We start from the raw sequence: 19782 nt of genomic DNA, 5'->3' as shown, positions 1-19782 counted from the left end.
AATTAATTAATTATTATTTTTTAAACATTTAATAATTAATTATTTTAATAATTTTTTATTAATTTTACAACAAAAAGTGGGAATTTAATGATTAGAACATATTATGAGGGAAAATAACGTAATTTAAAGCATAAAGTTGAAATATTAAAGATAAAATATGTCATCATTGTATGAAAAACACACATTTTTGGAAAAATAGGTTGGGAATAAAGTCAAAATATTATGTACGTAAAGAAGAAAATTATCAAGAAAGCTAACATAGTCGTCAAAACAACCACTTTTTTTTTTTAAAGACAGTAATTGTACAAGAATAAAGTCAAAATATTATGGGAAAAAACGTCATAATTGTGAGAATAACATTTATGTTGAATGTTGAAATAGTTGACCAAAAACAGCCCCAATATTAAAAAAAAAATATATATATATATAAATTAATTAATTTTTTTTTTAATTAATTTAACAACAAAAGTGGGAATTTAATGATTAGAACATATTATGAGGAAAAATAACGTAATTTAAAGCATAAAGTTGAAATATTAAAGATAAAATATGTCATCATTGTATGAATTTTTTGGAAAAATAGGTTGAGAATAAAGTCAAAATATTAAGAGAAAAAAAATGTATGAAGACTAAGAAGAAAGTTGAATATAATAATATAATAATTAGGGATAATTCCAACCCGGGTTTTATTCTGCCGGAAGACATGCTAGCAGCAAGTAATAAAGATATCATCCAAGTTTTATAATAATTTGACTCATGGTCTATGATTTATGGACTGTTAGTTACAAAGTGACATTTTGCTAGATGGCGGCCATGTTCTTTAACCAATCTTGCTGGAAATTTACTTCCAGTAAGTACTTCAGAAAGTAATAGCACAAGCCGCACAGAAGGGTTGTAAGTGTTGACCGATTTTCACCATTTTGTGTGCAGCGGTTCGGGAGTAGAAGGGTGTTGTGTGCGGCGTAGGGAATGCTCACTAAAGCAGGGCATCGAACATTCACTGACCGATATGCGTTCCTCTCTGTGTGCGCAGATGGCATCCACTCGGTGTCGGCCCAGTGCCTCCTTCAGGTGACCATCATCACAGACGAGATGTTGTCCAACAGCATCACGCTGAGGCTGGCCAACACCTCCCAGGAGCACTTCCTGTCCCTGCTGCTCACCCAGTTCCTGGACGGCGTCGCCCGCGTCCTCTCGGCGGCGCCTGAAGATGTTGTCATCTTCAACATCCAGGACGACACCGATGTCAGCGCCCGCATCCTCAACGTCAGCCTCTCCGTAGCCGTGCCGGGTGACGCCCCCCAACGACCGCCGGGTCTCGGCGATTCTGGAGAGGACGCCGTAAGGAGAGGCACGGAAAGTGGCGGCGTGGAGTTTTTCGGTTCCGAGGAGCTCCAGGAGAGACTGTACTTGAACCGCAGCCTTCTGGCTCAGATCTCCTCTCAGGAAGTTCTGCCGTTCGACGACAACATCTGCCTACGTGAGCCCTGTGAGAACTACATGAAGTGCGTGTCGGTTCTGAAGTTCGACAGTTTGGCGCCCTTCGTGGCGTCTGACACCATCCTGTTCCGACCCATCCATCCCATCGCCGGCCTGCGCTGCCGCTGTCCAGCTGGCTTCACGGGGGATTACTGCGAGACCGAGATCGACCTGTGCTACTCCAAGCCCTGCGGAGCTCATGGCGTGTGTCGCAGCAGGGAGGGCGGCTTCACCTGCGAGTGCATGGAGGACCACACAGGTGAGGAAGTGGTTTTATTTTCCACTTTGCCCACCCAAAAACTACAACCCTCAGTGTGACTTTTGCGGTACTTTTGTGTTATTGATTCATTCCAAACCGTCCATATTCTTCCGCTTAGCCAAGGGAAGCTCCTCCCAGGATATCCCGGGGCCCTGGGTCTTCCCTGAGGCCGCATGTTTGAGACCCCTGGTCTTCAGACACATGCTAACTCGCAAACTGGAGAGCTAGCGACCTAAACGGTAGCCTTCAAGTTATTTCCTTTCAACTTAAATAGCCAAAAACTTACCACTTCCACACGGATAGGGAGGATAACTATTAACAGTTATTTAACCTTTAACATGAACATGAATCAAACGTAATAATTTTTTCTGGGTACATGATACCATACAGCATCCACATCAAACTTGCGCGGGCCGCACTAACATTAACATTAAACTTTCATATCGAGGCAGGGGCCTCAAACTAGTGTCCTGCGGGCCACATTTGGCCCGTGGGCCGCGTGTTTAAGACCCCTGGTCTTGAGACACATGCTAACTCGCAAACTGGAGAGCTAGCGACCTAAACGGTAGCCTTCAAGTTATTTCCTTTCAACTTAAATAGCCAAAAACTTACCACTTCCACACGGATAGGGAGGATAACTATTAACAGTTATTTAACCTTTAACATGAACATGAATCAAACGTAATAATTTTTTCTGGGTACATGATACCATACAGCATCCACATCAAACTTGCGCGGGCCGCACTAACATTAACATTAAACTTTCATATCGAGGCAGGGGCCTAAAACTAGTGTCCTGCGGGCCACATTTGGCCGGCGGGCCACGTGTTTGAGACCCCTGGTCTTGAGACACATGCTAACTCGCAAACTAGAGAGCTTGCGACCTAAACGGTACGGTAGCCTTCAAGTTATTTCCTTTGAACTTAAATAGCCAAAAACTTACCACTTCCACACGGATAGGGAGGATAACTATTAACAGTTATTTAACCTTCAACATGAACATGAATCAAACGTAATAATTTTTTCTGGGTACATGATACCATACAGCATCCATATCAAACTTGCGCGGGCCGCACTAACATTAACATTAAACTTTCATATCGAGGCAGGGGCCTCAAACTAGTGTCCTGCGGGCCACATTTGGCCCGTGGGCCGCGTGTTTAAGACCCCTGGTCTTGAGACACATGCTAACTCGCAAACTGGAGAGCTAGCGACCTAAACGGTAGCCTTCAAGTTATTTCCTTTCAACTTAAATAGCCAAAAACTTACCACTTCCACACGGATAGGGAGGATAACTATTAACAGTTATTTAACCTTTAACATGAACATGAATCAAACGTAATAGTTTTTTCTGGGTACATGATACCATACAGCATCCATATCAAACTTGCGCCGGCCGCACTAACATTAAACTTTCATATCGAGGCGGGGGCCTCAAACTAGTGTCCTGCGGGCCACATTTGGCCCGCGGGCCGCGTGTTTGAGACCCCTGGTCTTCAGACACATGCTAACTCGCAAACTAGAGAGCTAGCGACCTAAACGGTCGCCTTCAAGTTATTTCCTTTCAACTTAAATAGCCAAAAACTTACCACTTCCACACGGATAGGGAGGATAACTATTAACAGTTATTTAACCTTTAACATGAACATGAATCAAACGTAATAATTTTTTCTGGGTACATGATACCATACAGCATCCATATCAAACTTGCGCGGGCCGCACTGACGTTAAACTCTCATATCGAGGCAGGGGCCTCAAACTAGTGTCCCGCAGGCCGCGTGTTTGAGACCCCTGGTCTTGAGACACATGCTAACTCGCAAACTAGAGAGCTAGCGAACTAAACGGTAGCCTTCAAGTTATTTCCTTTAAACTTAAATAGCCAAAAACTTACCACTTCCACACGGATAGGGAGGATAACTATTAACAGTTATTTAACCTTTAACATGAACATGAATCAAACGTAATAATTTTTTCTGGGTACATGATACCATACAGCATCCATATCAAACTTGCGCGGGCCGCACTAACATTAACATTAAACTTTCATATCGAGGCAGGGGCCTCAAACTAGTGTCCTGCGGGCCACATTTGGCCCGCGGGCCACGTGTTTGAGACCCCTGGTCTTGAGACACATGCTAACTCACAAACTAGAGCGCTCGCGACCTAAACGGTAGCCTTCAAGTTATTTCCTTTCAACTTAAATAGCCAAAAACTTACCACTTCCACACGGATAGGGAGGATAACTATTAACAGTTATTTAACCTTTAACATGAACATGAATCAAACGTAATCATTTTTTCTGGGTACATGATACCATACAGCATCCATATCAAACTTGCGCGGGCCGCACTGACGTTAAACTCTCATATCGAGGCAGGGGCCTCAAACTAGTGTCCCGCAGGCCGCGTGTTTGAGACCCCTGGTCTTGAGACACATGCTAACTCGCAAACTAGAGAGCTAGCGAACTAAACGGTAGCCTTCAAGTTATTTCCTTTAAACTTAAATAGCCAAAAACTTACCACTTCCACACGGATAGGGAGGATAACTATTAACAGTTATTTAACCTTTAACATGAACATGAATCAAACGTAATAATTTTTTCTGGGTACATGATACCATACAGCATCCATATCAAACTTGCGCGGGCCGCACTAACATTAACATTAAACTTTCATATCGAGGCAGGGGCCTCAAACTAGTGTCCTGCGGGCCACATTTGGCCCGCGGGCCACGTGTTTGAGACCCCTGGTCTTGAGACACATGCTAACTCACAAACTAGAGCGCTCGCGACCTAAACGGTAGCCTTCAAGTTATTTCCTTTCAACTTAAATAGCCAAAAACTTACCACTTCCACACGGATAGGGAGGATAACTATTAACAGTTATTTAACCTTTAACATGAACATGAATCAAACGTAATCATTTTTTCTGGGTACATGATACCATACAGCATCCATATCAAACTTGCGCGGGCCACACTAACATTAAACTTTCATATCGTGGTGGGGGCCTCAAACTAGTGTCCCGCAGGCCGCGTGTTTGAGACCCCTGGTCTTGAGACACATGCTAACTCGCAAACTAGAGAGCTAGCGACCTAAACGGTAGCCTTCAAGTTATTTCCTTTCAACTTAAATAGCCAAAAACGTACCACTTCCACACGGATAGGGAGGATAACTATTAACAGTTATTTAACCTTTAACATGAACATGAATCAAACGTAATAATTTTTTCTGGGTACATGATACCATACAGCATCCATATCAAACTTGCGCGGGCTGCACTAACATTAAACTTTCATATCAAGGCGGGGGCCTCAAACTAGTGTCCTGCGGGCCACATTTGGCCCGCGGGCCACATGTTTGAGACCCCTGTAACATATTGTGTATTTAAATTTTTGTCAGCCATACCCATTGCCTCTTCAGAACAGAGATCGGGCAGATGAAACTTTTTTTTTTTTGTATCCACGTACTTATCTGAAGCACTTTTTGATAGTGTAGCGTTACATTGTTTTCCATTGAATGGAAGTTCTTGTTGATGTGGACTCGTCTTACATCCTGGTGGGATTGTACTTCTTCTTCCACATAAACCAACCTAAACTATGGAACTGGATCGGAACGAGAGCATGTTCCGTCGGCAGTAAACGCGTCTGTTTTCCTGCAGCTGTGTGGTGCATTTGTGTGCCAGCATGTCTATAAATAAGCTGCTCAGGGTTAACCTGCAAAGGTGTTCACTCCCACACTGGAGCGTCTATCCTGAGCTGCGGCGCCAACACGCTCCTGTAGAGTCCTGGCTGTTAAACGCGTCCGTCGTAGTCGGCGTATGCCGAGACGGCAGCGATAACGAGGGAATCGTTTATTACTCTTGGCAGTAGCGCTGCTAAAAAACCACAAGGTCATTCCATAAAACCTTTTCATGGTTAAAGACATATTGCCAAGAGTTTGAAGAAGAAGAAAAGAAATATATGCTAATCAATACATTATGCATATCGAGGGAGTACGCCTCTTCCTGTTTATTGTCGGGTTAAGTAGGTCAAAACCTGACTTGTACCCTTTGAAGCACTGCACTAATTGCTTTATTAAATTTGATGTTTATGTTTATGTTTATTTACCCCCATTTGAATTTACACAATGATACGTTCTGCATACGCATACTTTAATAACATTCAATGCAAGCGATGTATTAAAGCAATAGTCTGTACTTTTAATTAGAGGATCAATTTTCTCCTCTGTAATGGATGCCATGTCTCTATTAACACTTAGATGCATAAGTGGGTCAAAAATGACCCGGTTTTCTTGAAATATCTTAGTAATGAAAATGTTTTATTTTATATTCCAGGTATTCCTCAAAAAATATGTTTTTGATATCATGCCATTCACATTTTAACTCATCTTTTATACATTTTAAGAAATTTTAGTTTTTGTGTTACGACCCCAACCTTCCATAAGTGGGTCAAAAATGACCCGGTCAGGTTGTTTTCTTGAAATATCTTAGTCATGAAAAATTTGTATAATTTCATATTCCAGGTATTCCTAAAAAAAACATGTTTTTAATATCATTCCATTCACAATTTTAACTTATCTTTTATACATTTTAAGAAATTTTAGTTTTTGTGTTACTACCCCAACCTTCCATAAGTGGGTCAAAAATGACCCGGTCAGGTTGCTAGCATGCTAACATGAACATAGTAGCATGTTTAGACGTTTTCATATTGAAACACTTAGCACTATTAAGCTGCATATTAGCATATTATCATTAGCATGTTAGTATTGCTAGCATTCTAACATTAGCATAGTGCCATTTTTTAGCCATTTTCAAATTTAGACACTTAAATAAACACTTAACACTACTATACTACATATTATCATGATAATGTTAGCATATTATCATTAGCATGTTAGTATAGCTAGCATTCTAACATTAGCATAGTGCCATTTTTAGCCATTTTCAAATCTAGACACTTATATAAACACTTAACACTATTATGCTACATATTATCATGATAATGTCAGCATATTATCATTAGCATGTTAGTATTGCTAGCATTCTAACATTAGCATAGTGACATTTTTAGCCATTTTCAAATCTAGACACTTAAATAAACATTTGACACTATTATGCTGCATATTATCATTAGCATGTTAGTATTGCCATCATTCTAACATTAGCATAGTGCCATTTTTAGTCATTTTCAAATCGAGACACTTATATAAACACTTAACACTATTATACTACATATTATCATGATAATGTTAGCATGTTAGCATTGCTAGCATGCTTACGTTAGATTAGTAGCATTCATTCATTTTCCGCTTATCCTCACAAGGGTTGCAAGCATGCTGGAGCCTAACTCAGCTGTCTGTTTATCCAGTGATATAGTATGTAAACACTTACCACTAGCATGCTAGCATTGCTAGAATGCTAACATTAGCATAGTACTCCTTTTAGCCACATTATTATTCTACATGTTTGCAGTTGCTAGCATAACATTAGCATAGTACTCTTTTTAGCCACATTATTATGCTACATGTTTGCAGTTGCTAGCATAATAACATTAGCATAGTACAATTTTTTTTGCAATTTTCATAGCTAGAGATTTGTTCTTAGGTAAACACTGATATAAAAACTATGCTAGTTGTTACCATGCCAGCATTAACATGTTAGCATTGATAGCATGCTAACATTAGCACTGTAAATAAATAGATACAATAAATGTAGACTAATGTGGACTAATATTTATGGTGTAAATTCACATTATGGGGTAAACTATGGCGCTCGGTGGATTTCTGTGCTCTTTGAGTGCTTTTTGAGTTTATAAATGGAATATTTGCAAATTTATTGAAATAAAATTTTTATGCCGATGTCGACCGAAAATATTGGTCAGCTCATATTACGGACGTCCCTAATGAAATAAATGAGGTTTAATTTTCCATCACCTGACATAGCATCCGTGTGTGTGTGGGCGGGGCTCTATCACCAGGTTGAGTGGCACTCACATGTTCTCGTGCACAACTGTGGGTGCCGGAGCTGAACTGTGGGTGCTTTCAACAGGAGGGAGGAGGGCCAAAGCGCGAAATGAATGTGTGAGTGGGTGAAAGTGGGCAGATTTTTTTTTTTTCTTCCAGTGAAAGCAGTTTGAAGCTGTATTCACCCATTAGTGGGGTGTGGAAGCTGTCATCCTGCCAGCCACGGCCCCTCATGCGCCTTTATTCCTTGTGTTGGAATCAAGTGTTGTATTGGATTCCATCAAAGCGCTCACCTTGCGTCTTTCAGCCAGATAAGTGCTGCAATTAAAGTTGGATGAGCAATCAGAGGAATATTTCTGCATTAATGGTGTGTGTGTGTGTGTGTGTGTGTGGGCGTTGCCAGATGGTAGCAGGGCAAAAAAAAGAAGAAATTGTCATGTTCACCACTTTTCAGAAACACAGAGTGAAAGATTTTTGCTAGGCTGAGCCATTCTCTAGTTGCAGAATAAACATGGGAAATCCTGCTTTTTATTATTTATTGTAGGTTCTTTTTTATATACTGTATGTATAGATATATATATCCAATATATATATATATATGTATATTGACTTTTTTGCCAATATCCGATATGCCGATATTGTCCAACTTGTCCAATGTATTTTATAATTTAAAAATTTTATGATTTTATAACTTAATTTTTTTTTACATTTTATAATTTTATAATTTTATAATTTTATAATTTTATAATTTTATAATTTTATAATTTTATAATTTTATAATTTTATAATTTTATAATTTTATAATTTTATAATTTTATAATTTTATAATTTTATAATTTTATAATTTTATAATTTTATAATTTTATAATTCGATATCAGCCGATACCTATTTGTGTAACATGACATATGTCCTGTGGTGGAATACATTAGTATGTGCTGTATAAAGCATTTTTAAAATATCATTTTTCATGATCGTGGAAAAAAATCTGATACCGATATCAACCGATATTGCATTTTTATGTTACATGGTTCCGACAATTATCAGACGTTTATTCAATCACAGGGCACATATAGACAAACAACCATTCACACTCACATTCATACCTATGGACAATTTGGAGTCGCTAATTAACCTAGCATGTTTTTGGAATGTGGGAGGAAACCGGCGTTACGAAAAATTACAAAATTACGAAAAAGTAATTACTGGGCATGTCCGGTATTGGCTTTTTTGCCGAAAACCGATATGCCAATATTGTCCAATTCTCAATTTCCGATACCGATATCAGCCGATATCGATATGTGTAACATCTCCTGTAGTGGAACGCAAATTCCACACAGAGATGGCCGAGGGTGGAATTGAACCCTGGTCTCCTAGCTGTGAGGTCTGCGCGCTAACCACTCAATTGCCGTGCCCCCCCCTTTACAAATGAATTACAAATTTTATTAAAATTACTAAATGTCCGGTATTGGCTTTTTTGCCGAAAACCGATATGCCAATATTGTCCAATTCTCAATTTGCCGATACCGATATCAGCTGATACCGATATGTGTAACATCTCCTGTAGTGGAATGCAAACTCCACACAGAGATGGCCGAGGGTGGAATTGAACTCTGGGGTCCTAGCTGTGAGGCCTGCGTGCTAACTATTATCAAACATCCCTAACTATAATCTAACCCATGCATTTCTTGTCAGTTGCATGCCCAAGAGGATCAAGGCAGTGCTCGATAACAATGTGTGTTGTGTGTTGACTCCTTTTCTCTGTATAGTACATATATACCACTATACGAGCCGTACACTGACTACTCTAAAGTGTATCCATATAATGAAATGTGAGGGCTAAACCAACATGTAGTACGCTGATTAAGGTGGTTGTAGTTTGACCAGAAGACCAGGGTTCAATTCCACCCTCGGCCATCTCTGTGTGGAGTTTGCATGTTCATTAGAATAGACTGTTCCAATGCCTCTGGGGCACACTGTAGATAGCTTTTTGAATAAATAAAATTAATTTATAGAAATTTAAATAATAAAATACATTCAAAAAATGTTTTTTAAATATTTTGATTTCTTTAAAAAATTTAAATATTTTTTTAATTTTCCAACGATTTTTCTTTTTGGAATGTTATGACTACATTCCATAATGTTTGGACTTTATTCTGCAACTTAATTTTCCAAACATTTCAACTTATTTTTGTTTTGTTTGTATCTCATGGTAATATGACTTTATAATATGTATAATATTTTAACGTTATGTTACTTAAATGACGTTATTCTCATAAAATGATGACTTTTCTTTTTAGATTACATCTTTTTTCTCCTAATATTTTGACTTTATCTTGTCCAATTACTGCTGATTTTAGATTTAATTTCAATTACATTTTTATAATTGCAGGCTGCGCTTTTCCCCGAGGGAATGTCGATTTCTGCAATGCATCGACTCTTTACTTCCTGCTGCAATGACCGAATTTCATTTATGATGCATGAACCCAGACTCTCGTGTTTTTCTCGTGAGGTTGTTTACTCGTCTTTAATGTTTGTGAAGCTTCGGTCGAGTAACAAAACGGCATTTGACTGACGTCTTTTTAAATCCATAATTTAACGCATTTGCATTGATCACGCATGCATGCATCTTCTGCACAATTTGCCGCCGTAATGATTGACGCCCGGCGTATGTTGACTTTGAATTATTGATCAGTGGACGTGTGTGCGCATTTGTCACAGCGCTCACTCACCCGGCAACGACAGCAGAGGCGTCCCACAGGTAAACGATAAGACAATCGCACAGAAATCGATTTTAGAAATTTCTTTTCCAGATATTCCTTCACAATATTAAAATACATGTCGGAATCCATGATTCCTTTAAATGAACTGCAGCACTCATGCAGCCACAAATACATTTAGCAGGAGGGATGAAGTGCATTTTTCATAAATTCATTAATTTTTTACCGCTTATCCTCACTAGGGCAAACTTGGCATGTTGGAGCCTAGCTGTCTTCAGGCGAGAGGCGGGGTACACCCTGGACTGGTGGCCAGCCAATCACAGGGCACATTTAGATGCCCTCCAACATATAATATACATATAATAACAACCATTAAGTGTATTTTTTATTTAAAAAATAATAAATATGTAGTATACATAGTACAACGCTCCAATCAGGATCAACCAAGATTGACGATTGCTATTGGCCAGGGGTTCTAATAAAGTGAAGAAGTCAGGACCATTCCAACGTCCATGGACTGCCATGGAACCCAAAAAATAGGTCATTACTTAGGATGTTCGATAATGCAATATCGGTATCAGATTTTTTCCAGATCATGAAAACCAATATTAGCGCACAGACCTCACAGCTAGGAGACCAGGGTTCGGTCCCACCCTCGGGCATCTCTGTGTGGAGTTTGCATGTTCTCCCCGTGCATGCGTGGGTTTTCTCCGGGTACTCCGGTTTCCTCCCACATTCCAAAAACATGCTAGGTTAATTAGCGACTCCAAATTGTCCATAGGTATGAATGTGAGTGTGAATGGTTGTTTGTCTATATGTGCCCTGTGATTGGCTGGCCACCAGTCTAGGGTGTACCCCGCCTTACGCCCGAAGACAGCTGGGATAGGCTCCAGCACCCCCCGCGACCCTCGTGAGGAAAAGCGGTAGAAAATGAATGAATGAATGAATGAAAACCAATATTTAAAAAGTGCTTTTTACAGCACATATGTGTCATTCCACGACAGGAGATGCCACACATATCGTTATCGGCTGATATCGGTATCGGAAATTGAGAATTGGACAATATTGGCATATCAGTTTTCGGCAAAAAAGCCAATACCGGACATGCCCAGTAATTACTTTTTTTGTAATTTTTCGTAATTTTAATAAAATTAGTACAGTAAACGTTGGATATATCGGATTCAATTGTTCCCACTGGTTTTGTCCGATATAAGCGAAATCCGTTATATGCGTATACCGGAAAATGTCCGTTTTACGCATATATGGGATTTATATCCGGTTTATGCGTAAATGGGATTTCATCCGTTATAAAAAGGCACTTCCTTGACTATGTTTCCAATGTACCTGGACGCGCAGGCAACGCTGCAAACGCTGCAAATGACGTCGTATAGCGGCCTGTCACGATTCGGCGAATCGGAGCGCCACGATGCGGCCATCCGATATATGCGAGGGAAATTTCATGGAAATGCATTGGAACGGGACTGGAGATTTTGTCCGAAATAGGCGAAATCCGTTATAAAAAATCCGATATATGCAATGAATTTTTATTGGAAATGCATTACAGAAAAATCGGTTCTTTTTTATCTGTCCGTTGTGAGCGAATTTCCGATATATCCGAGTACTATATTTATCCGAGGTTTACTGTAATTCATTAGTAAAGGGGGGTTGGGGGGGCACGGTGGTGGTTAGTGTGCAGACCTCACAGCTAGGAGACCAGGGTTCAATTCCACCCTCGGCCATCTCTGTATGGACATTGTAGATAGCTTTTTGAATAAATAAAATGAATTTATAGAAATTTAAATAATAAAAAAAATGTTTTTTAAATATTTTGATTTCTTTAAAAAAAATAAAATATTTTTTTAATTTTCCAACGATTTTTCTTTTTGGAATGTTATGACTACATTCCATAATGTTTGGACTTTATTCTCATGATGTTCCAACATTTCCTGCAACTTAATTTTTCAAACATTTCAACTTATTTTTGTTTTGTTTGTATCTCATGGTAATATGACTTTATAATATCTTTAATATTTTAACGTTATGTTACTTAAATGACGTTATTCTCATAAAATGATGACTTTTCTTTTTAGATTACATCTTTTTTCTCTTAATATTTTGACTTTATCTTGTCCAATTACTGCTGATTTTAGATTTAATTTCAATTACAATGTGCTGTGGGCCAATAAAAAACAGCCATGGGGCTGCACTTTGGACACCCCTGCAATATATAATGCTCCCTTCCTCCTTCTATGCTCCAGGAGAGCGCTGTGAGCTGTCGTCCCGCTCGGGCCGCTGTGCTCCAGGAGTCTGCAAGAACGCCGGCCTGTGCGTGAACCTCCTGGTCGGCGGATTCAAATGCGAGTGTCCGGCGGGTGGCTACGAGAGACCTTACTGCGAGATGACCACGCGCAACTTCCCGCCACACTCCTTCCTCACCTTCAAGGGCCTCCGTCAACGCTTCCACTTCACCGTCTCGCTCACGTAAGCCCCAATGCTTGTTGATATCACCTGTATCGCCCGTATTGCCTACAGTGGTGTGAAAAAAAAAATTAGTTTAACCTTTTATTAAATAAAAATAATAATCAACTTATGATACAGTGCAAAAATTCATAATCAAAGTAATCACAGATATTAAAGGAATTAGCGGTCAACAAAAAATACGGCATGCCTATATTAACGAAACGTTTGACCTACTTCCCGTATCCACGTGATCACAACAAATATAAATAATATCATAAACAATAACAAACACCACTATTCAAATTTAAGCTATCATGCACCCACAAAAATCAATCCAAATTCATTCATGGCTCCGACATAGCCATTTCAAAAGTTGGGGACTCCAGCCAACCACGGTGAGAGCCATTATCCACAAATGGCTAAAACATGAAACAGTGGTGAACATTTCCGCACTCAAGAGTCACAAAAGACCCCACAACAACATCCAAAAGAACTGCAGGCCTCGTTTGCCTCAGTTAGCATAAGAAAGACACAAAAACAAAAGGCAAAAAATAGCCTAAAAAAGAGCAAAACCACTGCTGAACAAAAAGAACATTAAATACTCTGTGGTCTGATGAGACAAAAGTTGAACTTTTTTAAAAGTAACGCCGCATTTCAGGAAATGGGTCACATCCTGTATCACTAGCATCAACTGCATCATCAAGAGTACATGACTAGGGCTTGACCCATATGTTTTTTTCGGGCCGATGTCGATACCGATTTTTTCCCATCACTCTTAGCCGATGGCCGATTTTGCTTGGGCCGATACTGCTTTTGTTGCCTCAATTGACATGAAAAAATGACAATGATAACAAATATTTATTGAAATGTAAACTGAAAACAGATTTATTCAGATTTATTAAACACACTTTTAAACAGCATTATCAAAATAATACGTGACTGCGTGTGTTGTAGGGTCTTCCGGCAACACAAAGCTGCCCGGCGGATGCCTGTCTGTAAATCATACGGCGGAAAAATACATCGGTGAACCCACGCGCGTATCGCGCCGATACCGATTCAAGTAAAGAACGCAAATATCGTGCCGATATATCGGCCGGCCGATGTATCGGTCGATCCTTATACATGACACATATCACATATAACATCTGTATCATCTGCATACTTACTAATAAGGATCGACTGATACATTGGCAGGCCGATATTTGCGTTTTTTTCTTGTATCGGTATCGGCCGATAAGCATGTGGGATCGCCGATGTTTTTTTCCACCGCATGATTTACAGTCAGGCATCCGCCGGGGCAGCTTTGTGTTGCCCCGGCGGCAGAGGACCCCGCGGTACCCCGCCCCCACTGTTGAATCACATCAAGGGCGTGAGCAAAATCAGCCATTGGGTAACACCTGTATCATCTGCATACTTACTAGTAAGGATCAACTGATACATCAGCAGGCCGATATATCGGGCTGATATTTGCGTTTTGGTTTTTTTTTGCGTTATCGGTATCGGCCGATAAGCATGTGGGATCGCCGATGTTTTTTTCCACCGCATGATTTACAGTCATGGATCCGCCGGGGTAGCTTTGTGTTGCCCCGACGGCAGAGGACCCATCAAGGGCGTGAGCAAAATCAGCCATCGGCTAAGGTTGATGGAAAAAAATTGGTATCGGCATCGGTCCCAAAAAAAACCATATCGGTCAATCCCTACTTACTAACAGGTCCTACACTGCCTGCATCCTGACGCTTGCATCACTCCCATCAATTGTATCAATTCCCCCACATCACCTGTATCACCTGCCCAGCTCTTTGCAGAGTGATTCATCCACCTCCACACGCCTCCCACAGTCACAGTATCGCTGCTTCAATTGAGCCACTTCAATGTCACATTGTAGAACCCGGCCCGAAAATAGCAGCAGAACTCGTGCTCAGCTACAGTAGTGCTGCGTGTTGGCCGCTTTGCCGCATACTGAGAAGAAGAAGAAGAAGAAGATGTGACTTTCATGTTGTAATGGCCACAGAAGTCCATCAGCAGAGGTAGTCAAGGTCCGTAAGCGCATGACTATATTAGACTCAGCTGTAAGAAAACTGCTGTTATGGTCTAAGTCAGGGGTGGGCAAACTACGGCCCGGGGGCCACATCCGGCCCGCCAAGTGTTTGAATATGGCCCGCCTGTTCTTTCCAAAATATTTCATTTAAACTCAACGTACAACCTGGCATCATGGCTTGAGACAACCTATAGATGGTTGAAGTAGCTGTTTTATCAATTTATCAAGTTATTTGATGTGGTCTGATGTTTACAAAATGCTCCTGAAAAAAGGGACACAAGCACATAATAATAATAATAATAATAATAATACTACTAATAATAATAATAATAATAATAATAATAATAATAATAATAATAATAATAATAATAATAATAATAATAATAATACATTCATTTTCTACCACTTATCCTCACGAGGGTCGCAGGGGGTGCTGGAGCCTATCCCAGCTGTCTTGGGGCGAGAGGCGAGGTACACCATGGACTGGTCGTAATAATAATAATAATAATAATAATAATAATAATAATAATAATAATAATAATAATAATAATAATAATAATAATAATAATAATAATAATAATAATAATACATTCATTTTCTACCGCTTATCCTCACAAGGGTCACGGGGGTGCTGGAGCCTATCCCAGCTGTCTTGGGGCGAGAGGCGGGGTACACCCTGGACTGGTCGTAATAATAATAATAATAATGATAATAATATTAATGATGATAATAATAATAATAATTCATTCATTCATTTTCTACCGCTTTTCTTCACGAGGGTCGCCAGGGGTGCTGGAGCCTATCCCAGTTGTCTTGGGGCAAGAGGCGGGGTACACCCTGGACTGGTCGTAATAATAATAATAATGATAATGATAATAATAATAATAATAATAATAATAATAATAATAATAATAATAATAATAATAATAATAATAATAATAATAATAATAATAATAATAATAATAATTCATTCATTTTCTACCGCTTTTCTTCACGAGGGTCACAGGGGTGCTGGAGCCTATCCCAGCTGTCTTCGGGCGTAAGGCGGGGTACACCCTGGACTGGTCGTAATAATAATAATAATAATAATAATAATAATAATAATAATAATAATAATAATAATAATAATAATAATAATAATAATTTATTCATTCATTTTCTACCGCTTTTCTTCACGAGGGTCACAGGGGTGCTGGAGCCTATCCCAGTTGTCTTGGGGCGAGAGGCGGGGTACACCCTGGACTGGCCGTAATAATAATAATAATAATAATGATGATGATAATAATAATAATAATAATAATAATTCATTCATTTTCTACTGCTTTTCTTCACGAGGGTCACGGGGGTGCTGGAGCCTATCCCAGCTGTCTTGGGGCGAGAGGCGGGGTACACCCTGGACTGGCCGTAATAATAATAATAATGATGATAATAATAATAATAATAATATTAATAATAATAATAATACATTTATAATGCACTTTACATCAAATAAATTATCTCAAAGTGCACGTATAGCAGACTGCATGACACTTTTATGTGTAAAAATATATGTGTACAAATGGACTGTCACGTGTAAAATACTATATATCCGCCCCCCCCCCCCCTCGTCAATTTTATTAAATCAATGCGGCCCGCGAGTCAAAAAGTTTGCCCACCCCTGGTCTAAGTACAGGGGAACAATTACAGGAGTTACACACATGCCATATAGTATACGTACGTCATCATTGTTATTGTTGCTCCTCCACCACCTGGAGGGGTTGTATGCCTTGAAAATCCTGTGGTACAGAATAAGGAAGACAATCCATGATGACTTGACGTTTTTTCACCCTCAGGATTTATTCTTCCTCTCAAAAATAACAACACTTCAGATATCATAAGATGATTACATTAACAATTAACAATTTGACACATTTCACATTTTTTAGTTAGCCTGCTTCATGCTATTAACTGTACATTAAAGCTGGCTAGCATTAGCCATTTCGCTAATGTTCAAATGCTCTACAACACATTTTGTAACAAACATTTAGCAGTTAGCTGTTTACTCTAGCAACTTTCTAAACTCTTTACAATTGTTAAAATATAAATTATCTCTACTTTGTACTAACCTGTGGTACAGAATAAGGAAGACAATCCACGATGACTTGACGTTTTTTCACCCTCAGGATTTATTCTTCCTCTCAAAAATAACAACACTTCAGATATCATAAAATGATTACATTAACAATTAACAATTTGACACATTTCACATTTTTTAGTTAGCCTGCTTCATGCTATTAACTGTACATTAAAGCTGGCTAGCATTAGCATTAGCCATTTTGTTAATGTTCAAATGCTCTACAACACATTTTGTAACAAACATTTAGCAGTTAGCTGTTTACTCTAGCAACTTTCTAAACTCTTTACAATTGTTAAAATATAAATTATCTCTACTTTGTACTAGCCTGTGGTACAGAATAAGGAAGACAATCCACGATGACTTGACGTTTTTTCACCCTCAGGATTTATTCTTCCTCTCAAAAATAACAACACTTCAGATATCATAAAATTATTACATTAACAATTACCAATTTGACACATTTGACATTTTTTAGTTAGCCTGCTTCATGCTATTAACTGTACATTAAAGCTGGCTAGCATTAGCCATTTTGCTTATGTTCAAATGCTCTACAACATATTTTGTAACAAACATTTAGCAGTTAGCTGTTTACTGTAGCAACTTTCTAAACTCTTTACAATTGTTAAAATATAAATTATCTCTACTTTGTACTAACCTGTGGTACAGAATAAGGAAGACAATCCACGATGACTTGATGTTTTTTCACCCTCAGGATTTATTCTTCCTCTCAAAAATAACAACACTTCAGATATCATAAAATTATTACATCAACAATGACCAATTTGACACATTTCACATTTTTTAGTTAGCCTGCTTCATGCTATTAACTGTACATTAAAGCTGGCTAGCATTAGCCATTAGCCATTTCGCTAATGTTCAAATGCTCTACAACACATTTTGTAACAAACATTTAGCAGTTAGCTGTTTACTCTAGCAACTTTCTAAACTTTTTACAATTGTTAAAATATAAATTATCTCTACTTTGTACTAACCTGTGGTACAGAATAAGGAAGACAATCCACGATGACTTGACATTTTTTCACCCTCAGGATTTACTCTTCCTCTGTGGTTTTGTCACCTACTCTATACCACCATCGCTGCTAGCACCCCCTAGTGGACATTGCGGTATTACACCCAAACGCCAACAATGGAGATTTTAGAAACAAACATATAAAAAAAATAGTGTTGCGGGGTCCTCTGCCGCGCCCTAGATGCCTGATTGTAAATCATGTGGTGGAAAAATACATCAGCGAATCCACGTGCGTATCGGCCGATACCGATACAAGGAAAATAACACAAATATGTATCGATGTATCGGTCGATCCTTACTCGTTACCTCTCTAGGAGGGCGCGATCGCCCACTGGTTTTGTCCGATATAAGCGAAATCCGTTATATGCGTATACCGGAAAATGTCCGTTTTACGCATATATGGGATTTATATCCGGTATATGCGTAAATGGGATTTCATCCGTTATAAAAAGGCACTTCCTTGACTATGTTTCCAATGTACCTGGACGCGCAGGCAACGCTGCAAACGCTGCAAATGACGTCGTATAGCGGCCTGTCACGATTCGGCGAATCGGAGCGCCACGATGCGGCCATCCGATATATGCGAGGGAAATTTCATGGAAATGCATTGGAACGGGACTGGAGATTTTGTCCGAAATAGGCGAAATCCGTTATAAAAAATCCGATATATGCAATGAATTTTTATTGGAAATGCATTACAGAAAAATCGGTTCTTTTTTATCTGTCCGTTGTGAGCGAATTTCTGATATATCCGAGTCCGATATATCCGAGGTTTACTGTAGTTAACCCCAGCAGTGTTTGTAGGTGGATCTAATGTCCCCGTTGTGACCTCTAGGGACTCGGCCTTCCTTTAAGCCCGGCTCGGATGACCATGGTCTTTTTTTTTTTTATGAACAACTGCTCCGACCAGTTTTGAAAGTATATATTAGCAGCAAAATAAAAGGTGCCGATGCTGAGAGCCCCGCGGTGGGCGGGGAGAACAAGTAGCTGTGGGATTTGAACCGCCGCCGATCAGGTTTCGATTCGGGAACAAGTTTGTGTTATGATGCACACATCAGAATGCGCTTGCTGTTTACGCACAGACACAGGTTGGCGTCCATTATGTTTGGTCAAGGCTGAGATTTGATTGCGTGTATCATATACAGTAGCTTAGCTTAGCATAGCATAGCATGACAATATACAATAAAAACATTCATTCATTCATTCATTTTCTACCGCTTTTCCTCACGAGGGTCGCGGGGGTGCTGGAGCCTATCCCAGCTGTCTTCGGGCATGAGGCGGGGTACACCCTGGACTGGTGGCCAGCCAATCACAGGGCACATATAGACAAACAACCATTCACACTCACATTCATACCTATGGACAATTTGGAGTCGCTAATTAACCTAGCATGTTTTTGGAATGTGGGAGGAAACCGGAGTACCCGGAGAAAACCCACGCATGCACGGGGAGAACATGCAAACTCCACACAGAGATGGCCGAGGGTGGGGAAAGACAAAATAAGAAGCCAAAAAGTTACCACTTCCACACAAAACAGGAGTAGAAATCATGAATTCATTCATTTTCTACCGCTTAACCTCACAAGGGTTGCGGGGGTTGCTGGAGCCTATCCCAGCTGTCTTCGGGCGTAAGGCGGGGTACACCCTGGACTGGTGGCCAGCCAATCACAGGACACATATAGACAAACAACCATTCACACTCACATTCATACCTATGGACA

The 19782-nt window shown here is 39.6% G+C and overlaps 1 protein-coding gene and 1 long non-coding RNA gene across 7 annotated transcripts in view; one reads left to right on the top strand and one right to left on the bottom strand.

Annotated features, from left to right (window-relative positions):
• Positions 1-19782, top strand: part of celsr2 (cadherin, EGF LAG seven-pass G-type receptor 2) — a 108074-nt gene that overhangs the window by 37415 nt on the left and 50877 nt on the right. For all 3 annotated transcript variants that reach the window (XM_058054187.1, XM_058054185.1, XM_058054186.1), the window contains exons 2-3: positions 1034-1738; positions 12677-12899. In XM_058054187.1, coding sequence (XP_057910170.1) covers positions 1034-1738; positions 12677-12899 — 928 coding nt within the window. The remainder of the gene's footprint in view (positions 1-1033; positions 1739-12676; positions 12900-19782) is intronic.
• Positions 7581-18049, bottom strand: LOC131105833 (uncharacterized). Of its 4 annotated transcripts, none has more exons than XR_009119998.1 (4): positions 16634-18049; positions 14657-14837; positions 12855-12944; positions 7581-8018 (listed from the first exon to the last, which is right to left on the bottom strand). It is a non-coding gene; the product is annotated as an uncharacterized LOC131105833 (long non-coding RNA). The 4 variants fall into 4 exon arrangements; XR_009119999.1 differs by having other exon boundaries at positions 14666-14837; XR_009119996.1 differs by lacking the exon at positions 7581-8018 and having other exon boundaries at positions 12493-12944.

Source organism: Doryrhamphus excisus, chromosome 18 (assembly GCF_030265055.1).
Source record: "Doryrhamphus excisus isolate RoL2022-K1 chromosome 18, RoL_Dexc_1.0, whole genome shotgun sequence".
Classification (NCBI taxonomy): domain Eukaryota; kingdom Metazoa; phylum Chordata; class Actinopteri; order Syngnathiformes; family Syngnathidae; genus Doryrhamphus; species Doryrhamphus excisus.
The sequence above is the reverse complement of the archived record's forward strand: the minus strand, read 5'-3'. Positions and strand labels throughout refer to the sequence as shown.